General features: G+C 36.5%; 2 protein-coding genes across 2 annotated transcripts in view; both read left to right on the top strand.

The window, feature by feature from the left end:
* Nucleotides 1-8,859, top strand: part of LOC127617495 (collagen alpha-1(XIX) chain) — a 177,726-nt gene extending 168,867 nt beyond the window's left edge. The window contains exons 15-18 of the mRNA XM_052089471.1: nucleotides 4,373-4,435; nucleotides 4,546-4,590; nucleotides 6,760-6,792; nucleotides 8,806-8,859. Coding sequence (XP_051945431.1) covers nucleotides 4,373-4,435; nucleotides 4,546-4,590; nucleotides 6,760-6,792; nucleotides 8,806-8,859 — 195 coding nt within the window. The remainder of the gene's footprint in view (nucleotides 1-4,372; nucleotides 4,436-4,545; nucleotides 4,591-6,759; nucleotides 6,793-8,805) is intronic.
* A 303-nt stretch (nucleotides 8,860-9,162) lies between these two features.
* Nucleotides 9,163-25,491, top strand: part of LOC127618006 (collagen alpha-1(XIX) chain-like) — a 53,745-nt gene continuing 37,416 nt past the window's right edge. Inside the window, exons 1-12 of the mRNA XM_052090214.1 lie at nucleotides 9,163-9,199; nucleotides 9,530-9,565; nucleotides 9,693-9,737; nucleotides 10,281-10,334; nucleotides 13,829-13,882; nucleotides 14,946-15,035; nucleotides 19,200-19,241; nucleotides 19,731-19,808; nucleotides 20,001-20,036; nucleotides 20,257-20,301; nucleotides 24,760-24,813; nucleotides 25,267-25,308. Coding sequence (XP_051946174.1) covers nucleotides 20,007-20,036; nucleotides 20,257-20,301; nucleotides 24,760-24,813; nucleotides 25,267-25,308 — 171 coding nt within the window. The 5' untranslated portion in view covers nucleotides 9,163-9,199; nucleotides 9,530-9,565; nucleotides 9,693-9,737; ... (4 more) ...; nucleotides 19,731-19,808; nucleotides 20,001-20,006. The remainder of the gene's footprint in view (nucleotides 9,200-9,529; nucleotides 9,566-9,692; nucleotides 9,738-10,280; nucleotides 10,335-13,828; nucleotides 13,883-14,945; nucleotides 15,036-19,199; nucleotides 19,242-19,730; nucleotides 19,809-20,000; nucleotides 20,037-20,256; nucleotides 20,302-24,759; nucleotides 24,814-25,266; nucleotides 25,309-25,491) is intronic.

Below are 25,491 nucleotides of genomic sequence, written 5' to 3'. Positions count from 1 at the left end.
ACTGTTAGTGGCTATTTAGCATCAAAACTCTTTCTTAATTCATTCTAAATTACAGTAATTGAAGTTTCAATGTAATAAAATGGGCAAAGTAGCCAAGAACATAATTTACTGTAACGTCAAGGACATGGATTAACAGGCAGTAGTGACACAGAAGCAGACGATGACTATGATGAATGAACGACTTGTCTTGACTTGACTACGTTACACAAAACAATACTCGACAAAGGACAATGGCAAACATGGGGGCTTAAATACATGGACATGGGCAAACACATGACAATAACAACCAATAACAAGGCTAAACTAATAACAAGGTAACTGGATACTAAAACATGAACCAATGACGTGACAAGACTAATAACCGAACAATGTTAATTGTTTGAGTCAATCGAACAATGAACCAATGAAAACAAGACACATAAACACGGGGAACACATGACTGGATCACATGAGGGAACAGGAAATCACATGACATAAACCAGGAACTAACTTGCAAAATAAAAGTCATGTACACAAAATATGAACAAAAGCACAGACAAACCCACCTAACATCTCAATGTCCATTGACATGAGGGAAAATTATAGTCGCCACCTTAAAAGTTACAAAAAAATACTGGACACCCCCTCCAGTGATGCCTCCTTGGGGTGGTACTCTGTTTATAGAGCTTCATTTGATTTGAACCTGGAATATTCCTTTAATTAAAATGGAACAACTCTGTATTATTGTTTGAATGCCCTGCAGTGTCTGTATGAGTTCAAGCACCAAGAAAGTCATGATTCAAATGCTCTGAGTTTTAAAAGCCTGGGTGAAAAAAAACCTTAGTTAAGAACAAACTGTCTAGGCTGATTTATTAATGATAAATATAGAATTTCTAAAACATGCCTGCAGATTTATGGTGCAAAATGATTTACTGTAGTAAAAAAGTATTTTCGACCCATTATTTAGAGTTTTACCTTAATGTCTTGGCAACAAATGACAGTCAGCACATGTATACTGTATATATATATATATATATATATATATATATATATATATATATAGTCAGATAAATATCAAATCCAATATTAATTTAAAGCTGTTGTATGTGTTTCTGCTATTTAAATAGTATGCATAAAATGCCCCAACTACATGACAAATACCACTGCAGTAGGTGTCATGAGGAATCACACCTGATTCTATGACAGCCTTTGGCTTGGTAAACTGCACAAAAACAAAACAAATAGTGATCAATTTCAAGAGCTTAGTCTAACAAGAGTTAGCAAGATGGAAAGATAATTCAGCTTTAACAAAACACATATACTGTACATGTGTGTATGCATGTTGTTAGACAGGGACAATTAGACTCAATCTATTCAATTATTAAGTCTGTTGATACATTACTGTTGTAACATTTATAAACAGCCTCATGAAATCAAGCTAATCATGTTGTGATCAAGTGAATGGACTTGTTTTTCAGAGGGTCCTCTTGCTATCAGTTGAGCGCAGACCCTGTGGCATCATTACCATATGTTAAATTTGATCCTCTTTATTAACATTCATAGGACCAAAAATGCCTTGATGGCGCTAACTGGATACGTCACTCAAACAGAGCAATTTTGTAGAGCGCTTTTTAGTTAAATCAACCTACTAAAGGCTTACTAATAGGTATCTCTACATATCAAGATGGAATGGGAGGAAATATATTAACATGGCAAAAAAATATTCATACAGTATATTTAAGGTTCTGTATTCAAATGCTGACATGACATTCCCAACAGCAATTAAGTATTTTAATATATTAGCAAGACATACTTAATCCTTTGGTGTTCCGGACAAATGACTATACACATCCAGGATTAGTGTTCTACTATAGATCAGATCCTCAGTAATTAAATAGTGGAACAGAGATCACACAACAGCATTGCCAAATGCATATAATTAAAAGTCCTTCATATGTTTACATCACTGAACCATGAATCTAATGAAATGGAGTTTTGAAAACCCAAGATGGTTTCTTGACACAGTAAATGCCTAAAATGAGTCCAAATGACTCACTGTTTCATCTGTCGATATAAAATATGCAAACTTTGCACTGTCTTTAGAGGAGAGTGTCTCAATATGGAAGCAGTATGAGAGACAGGAATTCACCTTCTGTTATAAAGTGCCATTACAATCAAGTTACAGAACATTGATATACTGTTCAGTGCCTGGAATTTAGTTGCACTCTGCAGTGTGTTATGTATGCAAACATGGTGTAGGGTATGCAGGTCAGGTTTGGGGAATATATGACCGATATTAATGATAGTAATCAATGATCAGTCATACGATTTGACCCATATACCAATACATGTAAAAACGCCCCAAAAAGGGCTTATATAGTCCAGGAGTCTGCTTCAAATATATATAGATAATTAAACACAACGAATTATAATTAATTAGGAATATACATTATATGCAGACAGGCTATAGTAATTTAATTAAACCCTCAACGGAATCGACCCGTAGGCTACCGCAACCAGTCAGTTCGTCCAGCGAACAGCTTTGCTAAATATTTCTGATCAATTCCCTTGAAGGTTTATTCTTAGTTATAAGCTTACTCATCAAAGCACGTTAACTTACCTTGATAATATCAGCTCGTAGCTTAAAATCGCACATTAAAGAGGCTTTGTTCTATGATCAACAAACACAGACAATCAAGCATATAATTGGGTTTAATACAAGGAACTAGAATATATCACTACACTTGACAAACAGACACTTAACATGTAACATAAAATAAACATAAAATAAACAGAGTAGAAGCAATAAGGAAAATAAAGCGATTATTAAGGATAGCAACTTATTACAACAGTTAACCCTTAAGAGCCAGCACATGGAATTACACACTTTAACGCGTTTGAATTTCAGATGAAATAATACTTGCGCAAGGGACTTTTGTGTGCAGCTGAGCAAGATTGAAGAGAGAGTTGAAGGGTTGTTCCGAGAAGTTCGAAGCGTCTTTGAGGGTGACTGTTGAATAGTTGTCGAGGGTTCCGGAGGGTTGCAGAAGATCGGGAGGAGAAGTGAGAGATGTAAGATGGCTTGAAGAGGTCCGGGAGAAGTCCAAGGGAGGTCCAGAAGTGAAGTGGGGAAGTTGGGAGCAGCCAAGAAGACGAGAAGATAAGAGAGAAGAGAGGAAGAGAGCGAAAGGCCAGTGTTGATGCAAGTTATACCCTTCGAAAACGGGTCCCACCTCTCATTGGCTCGACCAATAAGAAGAGTGGAAGTTCCAGGCGGGAATTTGGTTTATTGCCCTTTGTCCTAAGAGTGTTCCTCTTAGAACTAGGAAATATTCTTGTAATACTAATATGATGTTTTTATCGACATATCATGTATACGGTCATTTCAATCTTCAAAATACCAAGTTATAGAGACCAAATATGACACACATATGATTTCGGTTAACCATAGTATGCAAAGTCTGAAACATTTACCCATTAGAGTTTGCAAGCAAACATAGATCAAACAACATTTAGGAAAATCCTGAGATGGAACATTAGATACATGTTAATACATTTATCACAGGGATATATATATAGGATATATGGGATTAAAAAGGGTTCATTTCTCCTTCTCAGTAAGGACTGAGTGAGCGTCCGCCCTCTCTAACATTCCTGTGGAGGTCGTAAAATTCTCCTTTATTTGGGCAGGAGAATGATTCCTTTGTCCCGTCAAGGCTCATTTGCATGTTTATGACCGGGTTTATGACGGTAAGAGATTTTGGGCTGAATGACTCAAAAGATGGTAAACATAGCCGAAATACCATTCTAAGGTGATCTTATATTTATTTTCAGCTAGGACAAATCGTCAGGTTTAATTTGATACCAAGAAAGATGTACTTGGTACACTTAGACGTGGATATACACTGTTAGGCTATTAAATATAAGATCACCTTATTAACTATAACAGGTTTTACTACACTACTAAACTAATTTCAACTAGTTTTGATCTATCATCAGACAAATAAACACACAGGGATTAAAACATATTTCATTAGACATACATTTCTAAGTTTAAAACTGAAAAACACACACACACATTTTTACGTTCAAGATCTCACATGGTAAAGCATGCGGTGTGAGGCGAGTCATATGGGAAAGGGGGGGGCTTAGCAGTCACAAGTATTTCCTGTCAATAGTTCCTTGTCTCTTTGTCAATAGCGCATTGTGCTGTGGAGACTAGTCGGCGCTATTACAGTAATTAAGGGAGTTTTAACAGTGGGTTCTTTATTGTTCGGGACCGGCTGAGTTAATGATTATCCTTCACTGATTCCTCCAGACGCTACAATGGGCAGGTACAGTATGTGTGCATTGTTCATTGTGTATTTGATTGTATGTGATTGTTGTTGTTCAGGGTGAGAAGGGTGACCTGGGTGTCACAGGAGTTGAAGGCCAGAAGGGCGAGAGAGGGGATCCTGTATGTATTGTCTCATGCTCAGAACTCTATATTCTATCATGGACAAAAACATATTATTTGGTTTTGTTTGCCTTGTGATAGTCTTTTGACTCTGTTTTTGAACCCCACAGGGTTTGCCTGGCCAGCAGGGAGCCATCGGAATAAAAGGGCAAAAGGTGAGTAATGTATGTTTTAAATACTATTAGTTAGCGCTGTATGTGCCTGCTGGGAGTTGCAGTATTGTCCAATAAATCCTAGTCTAGTGTTGCCGTCAACATAAAGTCTGGCACAGTTTGCTGCTTATTCTGGCCAAAAACTGCCCACTTAAAGGGCTTCCACATGACTCGCGTTGGGGCATCAATGCACCACTCATTTCCAGCGTCTAGCGCTGCTTTGCCCTTCATATAACATGCATTGCAAATAACACTATGGAGGGGCGCTTTTACAAGTTTCCCAGGCAAGAAAGCAGAAAATGTGCACAGTAAACAATGTAAAAATGAATTCAAACTTAGTGCAATTAATTCATGTATTAAAGCAATTGCCATGAATTATATATTCTAAGTAATAAGAGGACTCATTTATGTTAAGGTCTTAGGATGTTCTTGGTAAATTAAAAATATTTCAAGAACTAATGCCTCTGAATGCTTAGAAAAAGGTAAATATAAATAAAAAGACATTCATTAACTTTGACAGTTTTGAAATATTTTGTGTTGCTTTGTACTCTAAAAGACAGTGATAAAAAAATGTGTGTGAAAATCACTGTCAATGCAACGATGTCAGACTTTGAATATATGCAAATTAGAAAGCTGCTTTACAAAGTATTATGCTGTAATGTCTGTAATGTCAAATGCAACCCATTGAGCAAATTAAATAAAAGAATGCCAAAAAAATATTTTTCTTTAGGTTGCAGGTGAGCTAGCCAAAGGCAACTGTGGAAAGGAAAACAAAACTCCATAAGATGTTAGATAATAGAGAAAGAAAAAAAATTAACTTGGGAGAAACCAGGCTCAGCTGGGGAGCCAATTTCCCTCGGGCAATACAGCATGAATATAATGCCTATATTAGCTATCTATGTGTAAAACAAGTCACGTATTAAGTCATGTATTAATTAAGTTAACTGAGCAGATGCTGGTGGGCAATGTTTAAATCCTAAGGATATTGATTGAACTGGCTGATGCTTTGAAAGGTCAGTGGCAACGTGGTCAAAGTTAAAATAATTGTAACACTCACAGTTCTTGTTTACAGTTGCCGTTTAGTGGTGGTTTTATTTGAAGTTGTTGAGACCAAAGTAATAGACTGGTATGAGAAAACAAAAGGAGTACATGCTGAGAGGAAAGTAAGAGATAGTGGTGGAAGAAGGATTTAAGATTTAAAAAGGTTTTCAATAAAGAAAGAAGAAAGGCAGTTAGTGTATTAAGCTATACAGCATGAATATAATGCCTATATTAGTTATCTATGTGTAATACAAATCATGAATTAATTAAGTTAACAGACTAGATGCTGGTGGGCAATGTTTAAATCCTAAGGATATTGATTGAACTGTAAGATTAAAGATTACCGGTAAGTGTCTTTGAAGTCCGTGCCGAATTGGCTGAAGCTTCGAAAGGTCAGTAGCTACGGGGTCAATGTTAAAATAATTGTAACTCACAGTTCTTGTTTACAGTTGTCGTTTAGTGGTGGAAAGGCAGTTAGTGTATTAACCCTCATGTTGTGTTCCTGTCATTTTGACCCAAGGAGGATTTTCTTTTGCCTGAAAATGCAAGTTAATTTTATCCTATTGGACTAAATCTTACTGACTTTTCTCACACAGGGTATCACAAGTTCCTAAATTTTTTTGATAATGTTTTTAATTTTGGGGTTTCTTTTTCACCTTGTTACACTTTTGGTGTTCCCGGTCAAAAATTAATATTGCCAAAATGATCCACAAATAAGACTTTTTTTTCCACTCAAAAACGGTGGTGCATAAGCTTAGATCACTGAGGCCTATGATCAATAAGATCTAAAAATAAATAAAAAACCTGTGCTAATTGAAAAATGAAATTTTTATTATAAATTCATATTTGGTGATAGTATAGCATAACAAGAGATTTATACGCAATTATTAATAGGCTGGACATTTTTGACCAGGAACACCAAATAAGGTAAAACAATATTTTTCACAAGGGTTAATAGATGTTTTTAGATGTTTCTAGAAGATTGCAACAGAATGGGTTTGCTCGGGTGGAGCCGATTCAAGCCAGTTCGAACAGATTGAGGGCAGTCTGTTAGCGTCTGAGACTAAATAAATGACACCTGTGGTTCACTGATTCAATGTTCTTTGTGTGTCTGTATAATTATACCTTTAGGGTGAAGAAGGACTCAGAGGACTGCCGGGCCCTGTGAGTACTTTACTGGTTTCGATCAAGTTCTGACACTTGCAGATCTATCACACACACAGTATCACTCATCAAACGACACATATTAAAGCAATAGTTCACCCAAAACATTATATACCCAAAGTAATTATTTGACATATATATATATATATATAGTCCATGAGATATTCAACCTCTTCTAAAAAGCTGTAGAATCGCTTTGTATGATGAACAGACTGGATTTTCAGTCATTATTCACTGAAATTCTTTCCCTCCTTTGTAATTTTCAAATAATTTTGCCTGGCATTATGTTTGATTTGAGTGTTACAAGTTTTTCTGTGAAAAAGTGTTTCGGTTTGTTCCTCGCACAAAGCTATCATATATGGGTTCAGAAGACAAGTGGTGGTTTGGTCACTTTGAACTGTCCTTATATGGATAAGAGCTATGTGAAGGTTTTTCTAAAAATCTCCCTTTGTGTTCCACAGAAAAATGACAACATACGGTTTAGAACAAGTAAATAATTACAGAACAAAAATTTGGGGTTAACTATTCCTTTAGATAGAGGAAATTTAAAGAGAAAAATTAAAGGTGCTCTCTGTATTTTTTCCTTATTAAAAAAGTTTTACTCCTAAAGAAATTAATTGTAATTTTGAAATATATGTATAAAATCATGATCACTCACATGAGATGAAGACTCATTCACCTTATAATAGCTGTTTTATTCTATATGGAGAGGGTCCCCTCATGGAGGTTGCCACGTTAGAATCACATGACCATCCAAATACAACTCACTTTATCTCAGTAACCCACCTGATTTTGGACACTTTCACTCATAGATTAAGATAATCATATCTGACTGTGAATAGTGAATTTCTATAATGCCATCTGAAACTGAAAATGAAAGATTTTGAATAATGGTTCATCCAGGCCACTAGGTGTCAGTGTAAGTTCAAAACACCACACATAAAAAATACTGAGTGCACCTTTAAAGTTTGTGATGCACATATCTGACCTTATTTTATGTCGAGAGACTGAGCTTTGGGATCATACTAACGTCACCAGGACCTCTGGGATGCATCGTTTTCCTCTTATGCTCCTTTCATTACTGGCCTTCTAAAAACCTTCCATATCCAAACTGAACATTTAGTAAACATGGGATCTGCCTAATTATATTTTTATTTCTTGTTTGTTCCAAGATTTAAATTTGAAGTTAAACTGTGTAATGTCTGTGCAATCAAGTGGAATTGCAAAATTAATAACTGTCCTGAAGACTCCCACCTGCCATTGGTCATACCTGCCACAAACTCACACCATTGGTTTACATTTACATTTATGCATTTGGCAGACGCTTTTATCCAAAGCGAAGTTTTAATGCCACTACCAGCCAACCAAGGAGAAGTCGCAGCTGTCCGCCCGGGGAAGGAGGACCTACTACTTTCCAGCAGGGGAAGAGCAAGCTGTTGTCCACCAGAGGTTGTGGAGTGGCTGAGGGCCAGACGACAGCATATCTGGGCTCCGCTTTGCCCTTTCCCTCTCCTCTTTTTTTCCCCCCTCCCCAGCCCTAGAGAGGCAGGGAAAAGCCTGCCGGCAGGCGGGGCCAGAGGGGTAGCGCCGCCCCCTAAACCTCTAAACCAACATTTTCTTGAAGTTACAGTACATCAGACCTCATGTTGTTTCATCTTTATTCTTGAACTTCAGTTATTTGTATACTCCATGAAACTCATTTAAGTTTCATGGAGTTTGTTGAATGTCTCCGAAGCAGTATATATATATATATATATATATATATATATATATATATATATATATATATATATATATATACAGTATATATGTACGTTGTGTAGCTGGAAAGACTTGATTGTGTCATTGGCAGTGCTTTGAACTAGGATTTCTAGTACTCAACACATTGTGGCTTTAGAAATGTATTTTCTAAATAAATTGAAATAAATAAATATGAAAATTAATAATAAATGAAAATCTAAGCAAGTGAAAATGAAATAATAAAGACTGTTTATTTTCTGTTCATATTTTCAGGTTATGACAGCAAATGGTCTGAGACTTTCTGGACCTGTAAGTTTGCCTCTGTAGATTGATTTTGATTTTTGAAATTCACTTTCTAAATAATATTGTGTCTCACACTTTTTGTTGTACATTTAATTTTAATGAGATCCATAATTTAGATATAAAGCATTTTAATGCCAAAAATTTTATTTATTTATAATCCAGTCATATGTAGTAACATACTTCACATGTGCAATTGATTGAATCTGACTGTGCTTTCTTCAAATGCAACCATGCATTCATGAATAACCCTCATTGCATTGTATTTGTGTTGTTGTTTTGTTTTTATTATTTTGATTTTGTTTGTTTTTTGCTCTCTCCAATACATGAGCGGGATGGAGGTGCAAAAGGCCAGAAAGGAGGCCAGGTGAATATCCATAAATGGCGTTTGTGGAGAGTTAGAAGAAAGTTCAGCATAAGTTCATCTTTCTAAAGCTAGTCTAACAGAAAAATGTATTCAGCAATAGGAAAAAATTAAAGTTTTATTTAGCCAATAAAAACTCTTGATCCAGCTCTCTTTTTGAACTTTATGATGCTAGTGGAGTCACTCAAAGGTTTCAAAATGGAGAGTGTTGTTTTAAAAAATATGGACACACGTGTTGTTTTAAAAGCATGGACACAACCTCGAAACTGTCTTCACTGTAGATCTTAGAGGAAATTTGATTCCACTTAATGTCAGCATTTTTACACTTACCAGGGTGAAAAGGGGTCTGAAGGCCCACAAGGACTAAAGGTAAATAAAGTCTGTGAAAGATTTTTTTACTGTAGTTAATTTATATATATATATATATATATATATATATATATATATATATATATATATATATATATATTTTACCATTGTTATCATTCTCATAAAGGGAGATACTGGATTGTCTGGGCTGACAGGGACTCCAGGACCTGAGGTAAGAACTTCCAGTCTCCATAAGCCTCCAACATTGCGTCTTGCGATTTCACTTAGATATAAAGATCATTTAGTCCTTCTACTTTACGTTTTGATGGGCATATTGTGGATCTCGTCAACATAGTTGGCCAGGAGAGCTGCTCTGCAATGATCTCTGCAATTTACTGACTTGTGCCAAAAACTTTCTTTTGGGTGGCTTCCTGCAATCAGTTCCTGCTAAGTTAAATGGGTTGTGGTATGTCACCAAGGTTGCAAAACATTTTTGATTTATGGCCTTCTTTTCAGTTAAGGATGCAGAGAGAGACCTCTCAGAATAGCAAGCTGTCAAAATGCTGCAATTTTCACAGGTGGTACAAAATCAAAAGTAACTGCAGCAAGACCTCTCAAAGGCTGTTTTCATTTGCTTTCTCTGTCAGAGTGAGGCACAATCAGATTTCAGATTTCTCATACTGAAATGTTAGCTTTTGACTTGGCAGTGCCTTAGTGTGAGACCTGAAATAAGGTTCATATAATTTGATTAAAGAGATCTTTAATCCTCTTACAGGGAAAACAGGGTCCACCTGGCCTCATTGGACTTCCTGGTCTTCTTGGAGAACCGGTAAGCAACAAACATTTAAGTTTTGAGTGATTGAGAGACTAATGCAAGCATTACTAGTATGAATGCTTATACTTGGGTTTAGGAATTTGAACAAACCCCTAACCCAAAATATTAAACCATAGTGCCCAAACTGCAATGTTTGTGATTGCATTGAAAATGCACTGAAAATCGCTCAAAACACCCTATCGAACATCCTTGCAACCACCCTAAATATCCTAACAACCACCTAGAACACCCAAGTGACTGCAGAGCAATGCACTGAGGATGCCAAAGCAACCATTTACAGCAACTTAGCAATCGTATAGCCATGTGCTGAAAACCACCCAAACCTCAGGGTTCGTGCACTCATTAAAATCCTGGAAAAGTCATGGAATTTAGAAATGTTTTTTTCCAGGCCTGGAAATGTCATGGAAAAACAGGTTAACACTGAATGTTTAGGAGATGTCATGGAATTTTATAAAAAATATATATATATATATATATATATATATATATATATTCAACAATACACGTGGGCTAAGATTTCTTCAGGTTTGACGCGATCACGGGGGCAATGCGAAGAAGCGTTACTAATCCCGCACAGATCAGTGCGCAAATTGCGTTGTTGCGTAAACGGAGTACTTTGTGAACAGGCGTAGTGCCATGTGATGGTGCATTTTGCACTAATTTAACATTAAAGAAGTTTATTCATGATTACTTAAGTTCATATGGTTAGCATATAAGTAAAAAAAAATAATATTTAAATATATAAACGCTTTGAATGTTTGTATGCAATAACTCACCATGTCAAATTAATCTTGTGGTGATATTTGCTTGTGAATCTAAGCAGTGTTAATTGTCCACTTCTTGATGAGCAATTAATAAAAGTCTCAATATCACCTACATTCTCCTGATTTTAAAGGAAAACATGACAGAAGATGTGTGCTGCTTCTCATGGATGTCCATTGATCTTTCCCCCAGCCACTTCTGTCTAGTGACGCATCCGTGTACCTGAACAACAGCCGATATAAGGGCTCTCCCACAACTCACGCGAAAGGTGTCTGTTTCAGGAAATGTCCCTGGATTGGTTTTCCATTCTAATCTGTAATTATTAACATTAACAATAATAGCCTATGTGAAACTGATGCAAATGCAAAAATATATAAATAGCCTATAGCCTATAAAATATGAAAAATAAGCAGCTGCTTAGGGCCCGAGCCACCAAATTGCTCCACACAACAAGGTTATATATATATAAACGAAATCTATGATTAAGATGGCAGCTGTTGTGGCTCAATTAGACAGTTATAGGAGGTCCCCTTGTGGCCTGAACTGCGTGTGGCTTATGCATTAACTGCATGAAGAGAGAGTTGGGGCTAGATGTCACAGGCATGCACATGCTCATAGAGTTTTTTGTCTTCATGAAGTGCACAGACAAGTCGGGAGCCATGGGTTCCATGGGTGATGGGGGGGCCTTCAAGTAGGATTTCACTTAGGGCCCCTATATGCTCAGAAATGGCCCTGCCTATATATTTTGTAACGTTCGCAGATGTTTGGGTGTTTTGATTTAATGTTAAACGCAATTCTGTTTCCTTTAAAACTGGACTTGTCTGTATTATACAGGTCAGTTGGTTGGTAACCTTAGACACATAGATGTGGGCATGAAGAAACATGCTTGATTAGAGCTATATTTTGAATAACGAACTAAATTATATCCGTCGATGCGTGTATCTGATTCGCTGTTTGTTGAGTGCTTCTCACAGAATGCGCATATGATATATACCTCTCTTCTCTGTGTTAGTTGTTCGAAAATAGATTGCAAGAATTGTTTCCTATATGTGAGTACTGCAAATGATCTCAGACCATCTCGGTATGTGCTCTAAGCTAAATTAGCATTATTCCAGTGGTTACTGTTTACTGCAGGCTACATGCACAGCCTATATGCTTGTACAATTTTCTCACTATTTATTTGAATAGGAAAAGTTACAAATCGAAGTGGCTGTTAACCCTATAATGCAGTGTGTATCAATTATGATACACAACGTTTGATGGCTCTTGTTTCACTCTCTGTTCAAGCTGATGGGTCAAACATGATATGGTGTTTATGGAACCACCTAGTGGTTATTTGTAAAAAAAAAAAAAAAAGTGCTTTCAAAGTTTATATCGATCTATTTAAAATGGTGGCAGACTTGGGAAAAAAAATCTTATTTTAATTAAGTAAAAGTGACTGTAGTGATTATATTGTTACTGATATTTTATTTGAATATTTGCTGAATATAAGCAACCTCTGCTTGGTTAAAATATTGTATATTATTTTATTGAAAACCCCTATTGAAATCCAAACAGGCTTTGTGGTATATCTTTCAATCACCATTACACTCCATTCATGCCCACCACAAAAAAAAAAAAAAAAAAAAGCACAGAAAGCCCTTTTAAAAATTCAGACATATACTTTTGAAATGTATATTTAAAGTGTGAACTAATATTTCTGTGTATTTTTAAATGTGCCACCTGCTCTGGTATAATAATAAAGATTTCATTATTTTACATTAAAAGCTATGATGATGTAATCTTACCATAAGTTCCTGAGACCCAGCAAAAAATTTTACAATTTCCCTTTTTTTTTATGTCAATATAGTGTTTGGTGCAAAAAATACATGTGATAAAAACTGTTTATTGAAAAAAGAATATTTTATTCATATTCTCAGGCTTTACAGTGTTAAAATGAAGAAGTGTCTGGTGGTCAAAAATATATTTTATAAAAATTTGTATTAATGTAAATTATATGCATTATTTTAAACAATGTATGACATAAAAATTATTCTAAATATTGAACACAAAATAGAGGGCTTCCAAAATTGCAGCGAGACATCCAAAAGATGAGGTGAGAGGACAAGACAAAGCGAAAACAATGTGTTCACGTTTGAAAACAATTTAAACATTTTAAAATGCTGCAAAAGAGTCTTGGAAATTCATGAGAAAGTAATGGAAAAGTATGGAAATTATCTAGTCAAAATATGTACAATACCCCCAAAACATAACATCCTGGAAAATAATTTTGCTTCGGCAAGCACTACTCGAAATGTAAAGTTTTTCTTTTATCACACACTCCAAGTACTTAATGTTTACAATATTTCTTTACACTCACTCACACACACATTGAAAAATACAATCCATGTAAAATGTAGATCATCAAAGAGGGAAGAGAGACAAGGGTGCAGAACTGCAAATTGTTGCGCAGACAATCAGTAATCAATCTGTAATGTGAAAATTAATTCGCAGAGACGGATACATCTGAGATCTCGAACTGTGAGAGGAAACTGCATCAGCATCACAATCTGTTCTCTGCACCTGCTTTTGCTAACAAGCATCTGCCTTTTTTCAAAAATGATGGGGTTGTGTTCGGGATAAAATAAAAGTGTAGTGTTCTTGATAAAAAAAAAATAAATAAATGTGGGAATTTTTGAAGGTTGCTAAAGCTGATAGACATGTGTCTTATATTTTCTGATTGACAGGGCTCTCCCGGTAAGCCAGGAACACCTGGAAAAGATGGAATAAAAGGAGAGAAGGTAAACAAAAGCATTTTTATATATATATATATATATATATATATATATATATATATATATATATATATATATATATATATTACAAATTACGAATTCTGTTTAATGACCTAATATTAACTGAGAGGCTACAATATTTGTACCTAATAAATTTGTCACACCGCTGGACCTATTAATATGAACTAGGGCAAGCATTAAGGTGATGAAAAATTGTTATCTTGATGTTGATTGAAAATGTATCATATTTTTTATTTAAATTCTGCATTATACAGTGTACTGAAGCACCAGGGCGTTAGTTTTGAAACAGGATGTTGAGAAGCATTTGCTTGCCCTAGACACTTCACAGACCTATGCGTTGCTTGTATATTGCTTGTATACACAGTGTGCACCTGCTATAAGCAGATGTTGAAAATGTTACACTTGTAGATTCATAGATAAGATCCATTACATCTTATCTATATCTAATCGTCCTTAAAATAGAGACCAGAGCAGTCTCTTTGAGGCTCAGTGGATGTTCAAAAGCATCAAGAACTTTTTGAGACTCACGTCTCACCTCTGCAGAGATTATAATTCCAGGTTGGTGGCATTTGCCCCATATGTCGGTAATATTTACATGCAGCCCTTCTTTATATGGCAGGTGTTTGTGTGTGTGTGTGTGTGTGTGTGTGTGTGTGTGTGTGTGTGTGTGTGTGTGTGTGTGTGTGTGTGTATTTATCACTTTTTGGGGACCAAATGTCCCCATAAGGATAGTAAAACCCGAAATTTTTGAACTTGTGGGGACATTTTGTCGGTCCCCATGAGGAATACAGCTTATAAATCATACTAAATTATGTTTTTTGAAAATGTAAAAATGCAGAATGTTTTCTGTGAGGGTTAGGTTTAGGGAATAGAATATAAAGTTTGTACAGTATAAAAACCATTATGTCTATGGAAAGTCCCCATAAAATATGGAAACACAACGTGTGTGTGTGTGTGTGTGTGTGTGTGTGTGTGTGTGTGTGTGTGTGTGTGTGACGACAAGCCTTAGGTGACAGGGTTACTAAATGCCAGCTGTTGATGTGTGTAGGGTGATGCAGGCGGAGCTCCAGGGCCAAAAGGTACTCCAGGTCCCAAGGGCGAGCCCGGTGAGCCCTGCAATGCTGGACCCTGCAATGCGGTAGGAATTTAGAACCATTTCTGTTTTTCTCTATCATTTCAAATACATAATCTCTTTCTGAGACATCATAAGGATGAGATGAGTCATATGTCATACATATGAATTGGAGAAATCAAAATGCTAAATATGGTGGCTGTAGGAATGTAAGTCCCACCCTATGGTTAAAAGAGCAAATCACATTTTTAATAGAGAGATCACCTAGAGAGAGAAATAGCTTTTTGTGTGTGACTTAAGCAAAAGAAGGACAATTATCATGCCAGTGTTGCCAGGATGTATTGCTGATTTGAAATATTTGATTTGAACATTATTTTGACCAATATATTTTGGAGATTTCTGTCTTCATTTACAGTAAGTATATACAGACTTGTTATTTAAAGGGCTAGCCTTAAAGGCACTTTGTCTCCACTCGATGTCTCTCATTCAGCATTTCTTGCAAACTCAATGACACCTCAATGTTTTAAATTCTGGCATCAAATTTACCATTTGTACTAATACACCATTTTGGCAAAGCTATCTGCAAAAATCACCTTGGTGTCCCATCATAACCTGTCATCATATGCAATAGAAAAATCACTTTGTTTCTCTTAAACACTGATGAGATTGAATGGAGAACAAATGGAGATGTAGGTCTCCTGTTTCTCCAATTTCTTAGATCTGAGGAAAAAAATTATTTGTAATCTCACATGTGTCTGCTCTAGTTTCAGAACAGAGTCACAAACTCTGCTCAGATTTGCCTTGACAGCAAATTCTGCCTTCAAAAGTGAAATATTTCAAAATTTCCATTTCACATCAAATTTATCCAAGACCAAATTATTTGAGCTATGCTGTCCACATTCATTTTGTAGATTTTTATTCTTAACTATTTTGAACAATCGGCTTATTTTATCTCCATAAAGTGTTCATCCCCAAATGAAAATTCTCTCATCATTTACTCACCCTCATGATACCCCATGTGTATGACTTTCTATCTTCAGCAGAACACATTGGAAGAAAAACAGAAAAATATCTTAGCTCAGTTGGTCCTTTAAATGTAAGTGGATGGTGATCACACTTTTGAAGCTCCAAAAAGAACAGACAGTCAGCATAAACGCAATCCTTACGATTCCTGCTGTTAATGAATGTCTTTTAAAGCGACGCAATCTCTTTTAGTGCGAAAACGTTCAATATTTTAGTACTTTTAATCACTTCCGGTCAGCAGCAGTATACGCTTGTGACGTAATCGCATTGGACGTGAGACACGTAAGAACTGACGCACATGTGACACACCCGGAATAGCAGCGCTGTGTACAACTGAGTCTGATAAACGCTATACAGAAGCTTAGTTGGTTTTGGTTTAGATCTGTATTAGTATCTGTATGTTTGTGTGCTTATGCTGTATGTCTCAACCGAGAGGAAAACATGACCTTACGTCCATAACATGGCAATGCAAATTCGTCACACGAGAGACTGCGTGAACTCTCTCATGAAGCTTACTGGAAGCGATGGTTTATAGGTAAAAAGTAACTAAATATTGATCTTATTTCACACCAAAAGTGATCATATTGCTTTAGAAGACATTAATTTAATCACTGGAGTGGTATAGATGATGTTTATGCTGACTGTCTGTGATCTTTGGAGCTTCAAAGAGAAATCTACATCCACTTGCATTTTAAGGATCTATAGTACTGAGCTGAGATATTTTTCTCTTTTTCTTCAAATGTGTTCTGGTGAAGAAATCATACACACTTGGGATATCATGAGGGGTGACTAAATGGGTGAAATTTTTGGGTGAACTATCCCTTTAAGAATTTCAGGAGAAGCATCTTTGTCTTTTATGAGGCAAAGTTGATGATTAAAGTCAATGTATATGCATTTTGTTTTCTTTAGAATTATATTCACAGGTCAGTCAGTATAAGAATAACCAGGAATGTGCATTAAAAAAGTCAGTAGTGAATTTTGATTTTAAGTTGACTTTATGGGGAGCTTCTGGGATTTAAAAGATTGGAAGAAATTTCTGGTTTGGCTGTTTTGCCATCTTTCAAGAAGACATGGTAAATGACAGACACTCTAGTCTTAGATGCTTGCTGGACTCTGTCTCAAGCAATTATGTTTGATTGCGAGGGATGGAGAAAAAAATGCATATTACTGTATAATAAATGCAAGTTATCAATCATGCAGCATATAGATAGATGGTTGGTGGGCTGACAGAGCCCTTATTGAGCAGTTTAAATGACAGCATGCTGGAATGAATTAAGCATTGCATGAAGTCATCAGCCACCTTCATGTTTTATTTTTGTGGAAATGAGAGGAAAATCCACTGTCAAAATGAAATCCAAATTGTCACTAATTATTATTTTTGCATGCTCCTATGCTTATCGTGCATGATTCATCTGTGCACATTATTCTAAAGAAAAAAATATCTTAAATCGTTCATCAAAATGCAATAACTTGATAATTGTTCATTTGACTTTTTCAACCACTCCCATAGAACCACTTGGCTCAGGTCTTGTGAATCCAGACTTTTGACTAAACAGCACAAGGTCTGGTCCACATTGTAACTTCTAGCTAAGAACCACCCACTTTAACAGGGTGAACCTTTTTTTTACATGCTATATATGAGTTGATTTATCTAAAATTTGTTATACCACATTAATGGACCTCTGTTAAAACTGATTTAAATTATAGAATGGCAGTCTCTTTAAACAGATGTACAGAAAACACAAACAAAATAAAAAAATAGTGGAATAGTTTTGTCTGAGGCTTAGACTGAGCTGGCTCATTTATGGCATTTAACACCAACTTTTCACAAACCAGTCCATTGGAAATGGATAAATGTAAGTCAAATGTTCTATAAAACATCAATACAAATCATATTTTACTATGAAATAAGTCCTATAAAATTGGTATGATGTTGACTTTAAATTCACAACATGAACACTTTTGATTGTCTAAATTAAAATGTAGTGGTAGACTTTGGCCTTGCCATGTTTCTTTCTTTATTTCACTATATTTTAGCATACTTTATTTTTATTTCTTCATTGGTTGCAAAAAAAATTGGAGTACAAGCGGCCGAAATGGGCTTCCTCAGAAGGGTGGCGGGCTTCTCCCTTAGAGATAGGGTGAGGAGCTCAGTCATCCGTGAGGAGCTCGGAGTAGAGCCGCTGCTCCTTTGCGTCGAAAGGAGTCAGTTGAGGTGGTTTGGGCATCTGGTAAGGATGCCCCATGGCCGCCTCCCTAGGGAGGTGTTTCAGGCACGTCCAGCTGGGAGGAGGCCTCGGGGAAGACCCAGGACTAGGTGGAGATATTACATCTCCACACTGGCCTGGGAACGCCTCGGGGTCCCCCAGTCAGAGCTGGTTAATGTGGCTCGGGATAGGGAAGTTTGGGGCCCCCTGCTGGAGCAGCTGTCCCCGCGACCCGACTTTGGATAAGCGGTTGAAGCTGGATGGATGGTTGCAAAACACTATTCACCACCTGTGGTGGTGGCTTCTGCTTCAGAACGGCACATTTACATTGCACATTAATTCTTGCTGACCAAAGAATTACATTTTCCATCAGTGGCACTTAGAAAATAACACTTACTGTAACTCTTTAATATTGTCAAGTCCTACAGAATCACTTGCAAATCACACTGGGTAAAACAATAAAACATTTTCTGTGAATTGTATTGAGCTTCAGGGGGTAAAAAATGTTACCCCCTTAAGGGTAAAGTTTTTTTAGGCAATGTTCAGAATGGAATAATTTACTTAAAACTGCGCAGAATACACGTTATACTGTCTATTATAATACAAATTAAAAAATTAATTGAAAAAGTGGCTATTATCTAAAAATAAATGTTTTGAAAAGGATGCTACATTGTTGTTGTGATGACCTTGTCATGTTAGATGTGAGTTGCATCCAGTTATAATTATAATCATTGGTTATTTTACATTTTCAATTAAATAACTGCAGTTCCTCCATCACATTGGAAATGGCAGGTTAAGTCAAGTGCATTGCATTGCATAAAGAAAATGCACAAACTGTTCATGTTATACATACTCTACTGCATACTGCAGAAAGTGAATACATATACGAATATACCCTGATTTGTTCACATCTCTTTTTTCTGTCTGAAATTGAATGTTACGCAAGTTCTTAGAAAATGGTATTCATTTGAGTTTATATTTGTCTCTTGTTTTGCACCAGGAGGAGGTCGTGTCTAGCCCACGTGGGTCACGAGGCCCTAAGGTGGGTCACTGTGAACTGTAACAGTATTTTAAAATATTCCTCTTTGCTCTCGTGAACTGTATCTCTAGAGGAATTTTTTGCAGAATAATTTTTCCCTGAGCTGTGCTTCATTATATGTTTTAACCCACATCTAAAATGATCATATTCTGTATGCTGTTTTGATGGTACAATAAGAAGTATGTTACATGCTGTCATAAATTATTTGCTTTTATGAAACGTTTTGTGAAATGTCTTGTGTTTGTAAGCATCTTTTTGTAAGGCTTCAATTTTAATTTAAATAACTTACTCTTCACTGGCTGAAGATTTAATGTTGCTATGGCAACAAATTCATTTTAGACCACAGCAATTGTTCAATCAAGCCTTATTGCATGAATTGGCACAACTTCACTGTGTTTGGGGAAATTTAGACTCGTGCAGCTCTACCAAACCCAAAGTGAATTTAGTTGAGCTGAATGAGGTTGTTCTATTATCTTGGGTTTTCGGTGCCAGGGTGAGCGAGGTGTACCTGGAGTACCTGGAGACGCAGGAGAGAAAGGGGAAACTGGTGTTGGAATCACTGGACCCCCTGTAAGTAATTGTTCTGAAGTTCATGACTTTTTTGTCCATTACAAATACTCTTTAAAGTAATAGTTCATCCAAAAATGATTATTCCATATGTCACCCATATGACTTTCTTTTCAAAGACATTCTGTACAATGTTCACTCTGAGAAAGTTAAGAGTAGTGATTATGAAGAATAACTTTGTTTTTCTGTCTCTAGGGTCTGATGGGACCAAAAGGGGATCCAGGGATTCAGGTAATGGACAACTAAACATAAAAAAAAACAATCAACCATAGATCAGTCATGTGCATAATGTCATTTCCCACAATATATTGACAAATAAATATTTATATCATTCCAGAAGTTAACGAAAACTTCACAAGCAAAAAAAGCTTTACTTAAATACAAAGTCTTAGTCTAGATTGTATTGAATATGAAGGAATTATATTTATATTGTGTTTGTATTGTTTCACAGGGTCCCCGTGGACCCCCAGGACTAGCCGGATTGACAGGCATTATGGTGAGCAGCGCTTTTTACTTTTTATAGCCATTTATTTCTCATGTGGTCTGTCTGCAGGGTTCGTACGTTTTGAAAAAACCTGGAAAAGTTATGGAATTTGAAAAATGCAAATTCCAGGCCTGGAAAGGTTTTGAAAAAATAAAAAGGCACAGAAAGTTTTGGAAAAGTCATTGATTTTTTTTTTTTTTAATTTTAATTCATTTTTAACACAGTAATATGTGATTAATACAAAAACTGTTTAATAAAAAATATTTCTCGTTGTCTTAAATGTCCTTATATTCGGGCGACAAAACGTTCTGTTCACTTCCGATTCACTCGTTGCCTGAGGCTAAGTCGGTGCTGACATAAATTAAATTTAATTGAAATGCCAGGAAAGTGTAGATTTAACAATGTCTGGCTTCACTTGGAAACATACAATACATGGCTCGAAAAGGTCCAGGACCCGAGGAAAGCGAGATGTGGACTATGTTCTAAGATAATTGACATCTCTAATATGGGAGAATCAGCGCTCACTAGCCATGCTAAAGGCACCAAGCACCAGGCAGTTAAGGCTGCGCGTGAAGGCTCAAGCATGACTATCACTAGCTTCTTTTCTCCTCCGGCGACATCGAACAATGTTAGGCTAATTGCAGGTTCTTCCATCACGAGTCAGGTTGAAGGCACAAGACAAGGGACTATCTCAAATGATAGACAAGACGCGTTAAGGGCCGAGGTATTGTGGGCGTTAAAAGTCGCAAACTCCCACTATTCTTTTAAATCGTGCGAGGATGTCAGCGCACTTTTCAGAGCTATGTTTCCTGACAGTCAGTTGGCAGCCAAATTTAGCGTGTGGGGAACGTAAGTGTGCTTACTTGTGTAATTTTGGATTGGCTCCTTATTTTAAACAGCTCACTTTGAAGACAGTCACTACACAGATGTCTTATGTACTTTTATTTGATGAGAGCCTGAATAATTACCTACAGACTAAACAGTTAGATGTCCATGTCAGGCTATGGGACGGGCCCAATGTGAAGACCAAATACATCGGTTCAGAGTTCCTGGGGCATTCAACCGCCAAAGATGTTGTTGAGAAACTCAACAACTTGCTTTCACAGCTCGGAATGACCAACCTCATCCAAATCTCGATGGATGGACCGAACGTGAATTGGAAAGTGTTTGAAATCCTTCAAAAGCAGCTGCAGATTGATGTGGGAAAGTCACTTATCAACATCGGGTCGTGCGGTTTGCATATACTGCACAATGCATTTAGAGGCGGATGTAAAGCGATTGGATGGGACATTGAACATGGACTTTCTTGTCTCTACTGGCTGTTTCACGACTCCCCAGCCCGGCACGAGGACTTTGTGACAGCGACTGGATGCAGCACAAGCATGCTAAAGTTTTGCAAGCACCGGTGGGTCGAGAATGTTAACGTAGCGGACAGAGGATTACAACTCTGGCCGCATGTGAAACGATACGTGGAGATGGTAGGGAGAGGCGAACTCCCCAATCCAAAGGTGAAATCGTTTGAGGAGGTGAAGAACCGGTGTGCTGATCCTCTCTTCACTGTAAAGGTTGGCATATTCATCAGCATTGCGCGAGAAATTGAGCCCTTTCTCAACATGTATCAGACGGACCAACCAATGCTGCCATTCCTTGCTGAGGACATGACTAGACTGATCAAAGGTAAGCTTAAACATTAAATCCAATTGCCATATGTTACTTGTTTTCTAAGTTGAATTTATTGACATTGTTGGACAAATTACTTCCAAAATGTAATTGATGTCACTCGCGGACTGGAAGCAACATATCTCGTTTTTTCGACATCTTATCTCATTATTTCTACATAAGCTGTGACATTCTAATCTGCATTAAGCCAAGTGTTCTTAATTGTTTTCTATGGGAGGAAAATGCTTAATGTGTAGGCCAATTAAACGTTTGCGTTTATAGGCTCTACTGATTTTTTTTTAAATATAACCGACTGTATTATGATTTTTGTATCATATTTGTTAAAATATTATTATGTTTTTTATCGGGAGACATGAAGTGGGTCAGATATGATTTTGACTCATTAGCCTACGTAGTGTTTTGTAGAAAGCCTTTTCTTTAAAGTGAATTTCGTTTTGTATAAAATGTATCTTAATTATTATTTTTAAATCATCAACCAATTGCCTGGATTTAATAAATAAGAAGAAAATATAGCAGTCATAATCATGACATGGAGGCGCCGCACGGTCACTTGAACTTGAGCGCATCTCAACATAAATTAACCGAAATATACCTCACAGACATGAGAAATCTGAAACAATGAAACAATTAAAAAAAAAATAATAGCCAGTGATGAAATGTTTTGTGTTGACACAAATCTTGGATGTCCATGTCCTAACTGCTGGGAGTCTCACACAACGCACAGGACACGTCCAATTCAGCAAACTAATGACTCCTTTCAACCGATTAATTTTAATTAATGGTTGAAACAACTGATCTTTCCAACAGTGAACTCAGGAGACATCTGAATCTGTAACACTTTACAATAAGGTTTTATTTATTACATAAATTACTAAAAAAATGTATTACATAAATTACAAAAAACAGTTTGCTTAAGCTTTAAAATAATTAAAAAAAAACTTCTTTTTTTTCAAAGTATATGACTTTATTTTTCCACACAGTGCAATTAAGAATCGATTAGAGAATCAGAATCATCAGTAGCATTATTGATACAATCTTATCAATTCCCATCCCTATGTGAAGACAGTAAAATTATAATCATACATGTTTTTGTTATATTTTTTTTTTGATAGTTAAAAGATTAAAACATTTTATTGAGTAATGACACTGAAGTAGCATATATACCCCTTATTTTTATTGTTTGCAGGACTCATGGGCCGATTTGTGGTGGACACGCACCTGAAGGAATCATCCACACTCAAGCTCCTGAATGTGCCTTACCAGGACCGTAACCTGCACAAAGATGCTTCTCAAATTGACCTTGGGTTCACTGCAGAATCTACACTAAAGCAACTTAAGTTCACTAAAAAGGTTTCAGATAAGCAGTCCCTAGAGATAAGATTGGACAGTAAGAAACTTCTGATGAATCTTCTTGACAAGCTGCTGGCAAAGGCTCCTGTGAAACACACCTTAGTAAGATGCCTACAATGCTTAGACCCGAGACACATGGCCAAATCTAAGGAACAGTGTGTTAGACAAATGGTGATAGTACTACGCAGTATTGTGGAGGCTAAACATGTAAACAGCACTGTATGTGATGATGTGATGAGAGAGTTCCGGGAGTTTTGCGATTTGGCTAAATTACAGACTAAATTCAGGGATTTTGACCCCAAAGCAGAGCGTGTGGACACACTGCTGTATGAGACAATGGGGACCAACCCCTCTTTTTCCAGACTGTGGGATTTAGTGAAGGTTGTACTTGTGCTGTCTCATGGACAGGCAAGTGTAGAGAGAGGATTCTCAATAAATAAAGAGCTAATTGTGGAAAATCAGAAGGAATTGTCTTTGGTAGCTCAAAGGCTCATTGTTGACCATGTCAGGTCTGTTGGAGGTGTATCAAATGTAGCCATCACAAAAGATTTTCTTCTGTCAGCAGGAGGAGCCAGGCAAAGATATCATGGCTACCTTGATGAACAAAAAAGAGTGTCAAAACAGGATGCAGTAGACTTAAAGCGGAAGAAGCTTAGTGACGAACTCCAAGGTCTGAAAAAGAAGAGGGCCACCATTGAGACAGATGTGTTTGCCCTCGAAAAATCTGCTGATGAATTGTCAGAGAAAGCAGAAAAAACAAGTTGTCTAACGTTAATTTCCAAATCAAACAGTTTCCGTCGGACAGCAAAGGAAAAAAGAGCTGCTCTGTTCAACATTGAGAAGCAAATTGATGAAAAGCTTGCAGAAATGAAAAAGTGAAGTGTGTGTGTGTGTGTGTGTGTGTGTGTGTGTGTGTGTGTGTGTGTGTGTGTGTGTGTGTGTGTTTAAAAATGAAAGGTTATGTCCTCCATATGTGTTGTAAACTTAAGTAGGGTGAAAAAAAGATTAAACTCTAGTTGTGCATTCACTGTTCAATCTCCACTACTGCCCAATTAGTTGTTAATATGCAGTTGCTGTGTTTTATCAGGACACTTATGTACATTTTACTTATATATTTTATCCTGTGTCCTTCAAAGATCTTGCACTATGTTTGCGTTTAAATAAATGTGTATTTTGTATTGAACCACATACATTGTCATCCATTTTATTGTTAAACCTCTGAGGGTAAACACATATTTTTATTCTTATAATGTTGACTGACATTTTGAGGAATACATAGTCATGGAAATGTGCCGAAAAGTCATTGAAATGTCATGGAAAAGTCATGGAAAAGTATTGGTTAAAATGTGTATGAACCCTGTGTCTGTCTCTCTTAGTATAAATGTGTGTAGCGAATGTACGTCATCTTATGTTTATATTTTATATATTTGTTTCTGAAAGGGACCTCCAGGCCCACAAGGCAAACCAGGACTCCCTGGACCCCCTGGAGAACCGGTACGTAACATATATTTTACTGACATTATTGTTTCTGTGTCACTTCGTTGAAAAGTAATTTTCTTTGACATTGAAGTTCTGTTAATCCATATTAAATATAACAAGAGAAAATAACATAATTTTAAATGAAATCAATGGACAAGACACCAGTAGTTTGCTACATCTCAGGGCTTATATTGCAATAATGACCAGCAAAATGGCCATGTGCCAAATAATAAATAAATTATTACAAAATATTGATTGAGTTTAAATTATTGTATTATGTAGTAAGAAATAGATAGTGAAATTTTAAGCAGTCATTATATAAAAGTTTTTTACCTAAGTATGCCACGATTGACCAATCAGAATAAAGTATTTAAGAGAGCCTTGTAAAAAGTGCTTCTCGTTTGGGTTGAGGGGCTCCTTGGTTTCCAGTATTGTTTAATGCTTTTCTAATTGATCTTTCCATTTCAGACAGCGCTACCTATTGTTGGAGACATGGCCGCATTACTGAAGGTACTGTTTCATGCAACTTCTGTCATCCTGTGCACTGGTTTACTTTAATGGAAATGGTTTGTGTTCAACTACTGCAGACTAGTGCTGAATTTAAAACTAGAACACATGCACAGTGTTATAAATAATTATGGTAACACATTACAATAAGGTTCCATTTGTTAACATTAGTTAACATGAACTAAC

This window comes from Xyrauchen texanus, chromosome 24 (assembly GCF_025860055.1).
Source record: "Xyrauchen texanus isolate HMW12.3.18 chromosome 24, RBS_HiC_50CHRs, whole genome shotgun sequence".
In the NCBI taxonomy this organism is placed as follows: Eukaryota; Metazoa; Chordata; class Actinopteri; order Cypriniformes; family Catostomidae; genus Xyrauchen; species Xyrauchen texanus.
The sequence above is the reverse complement of the archived record's forward strand: the minus strand, read 5'-3'. Positions and strand labels throughout refer to the sequence as shown.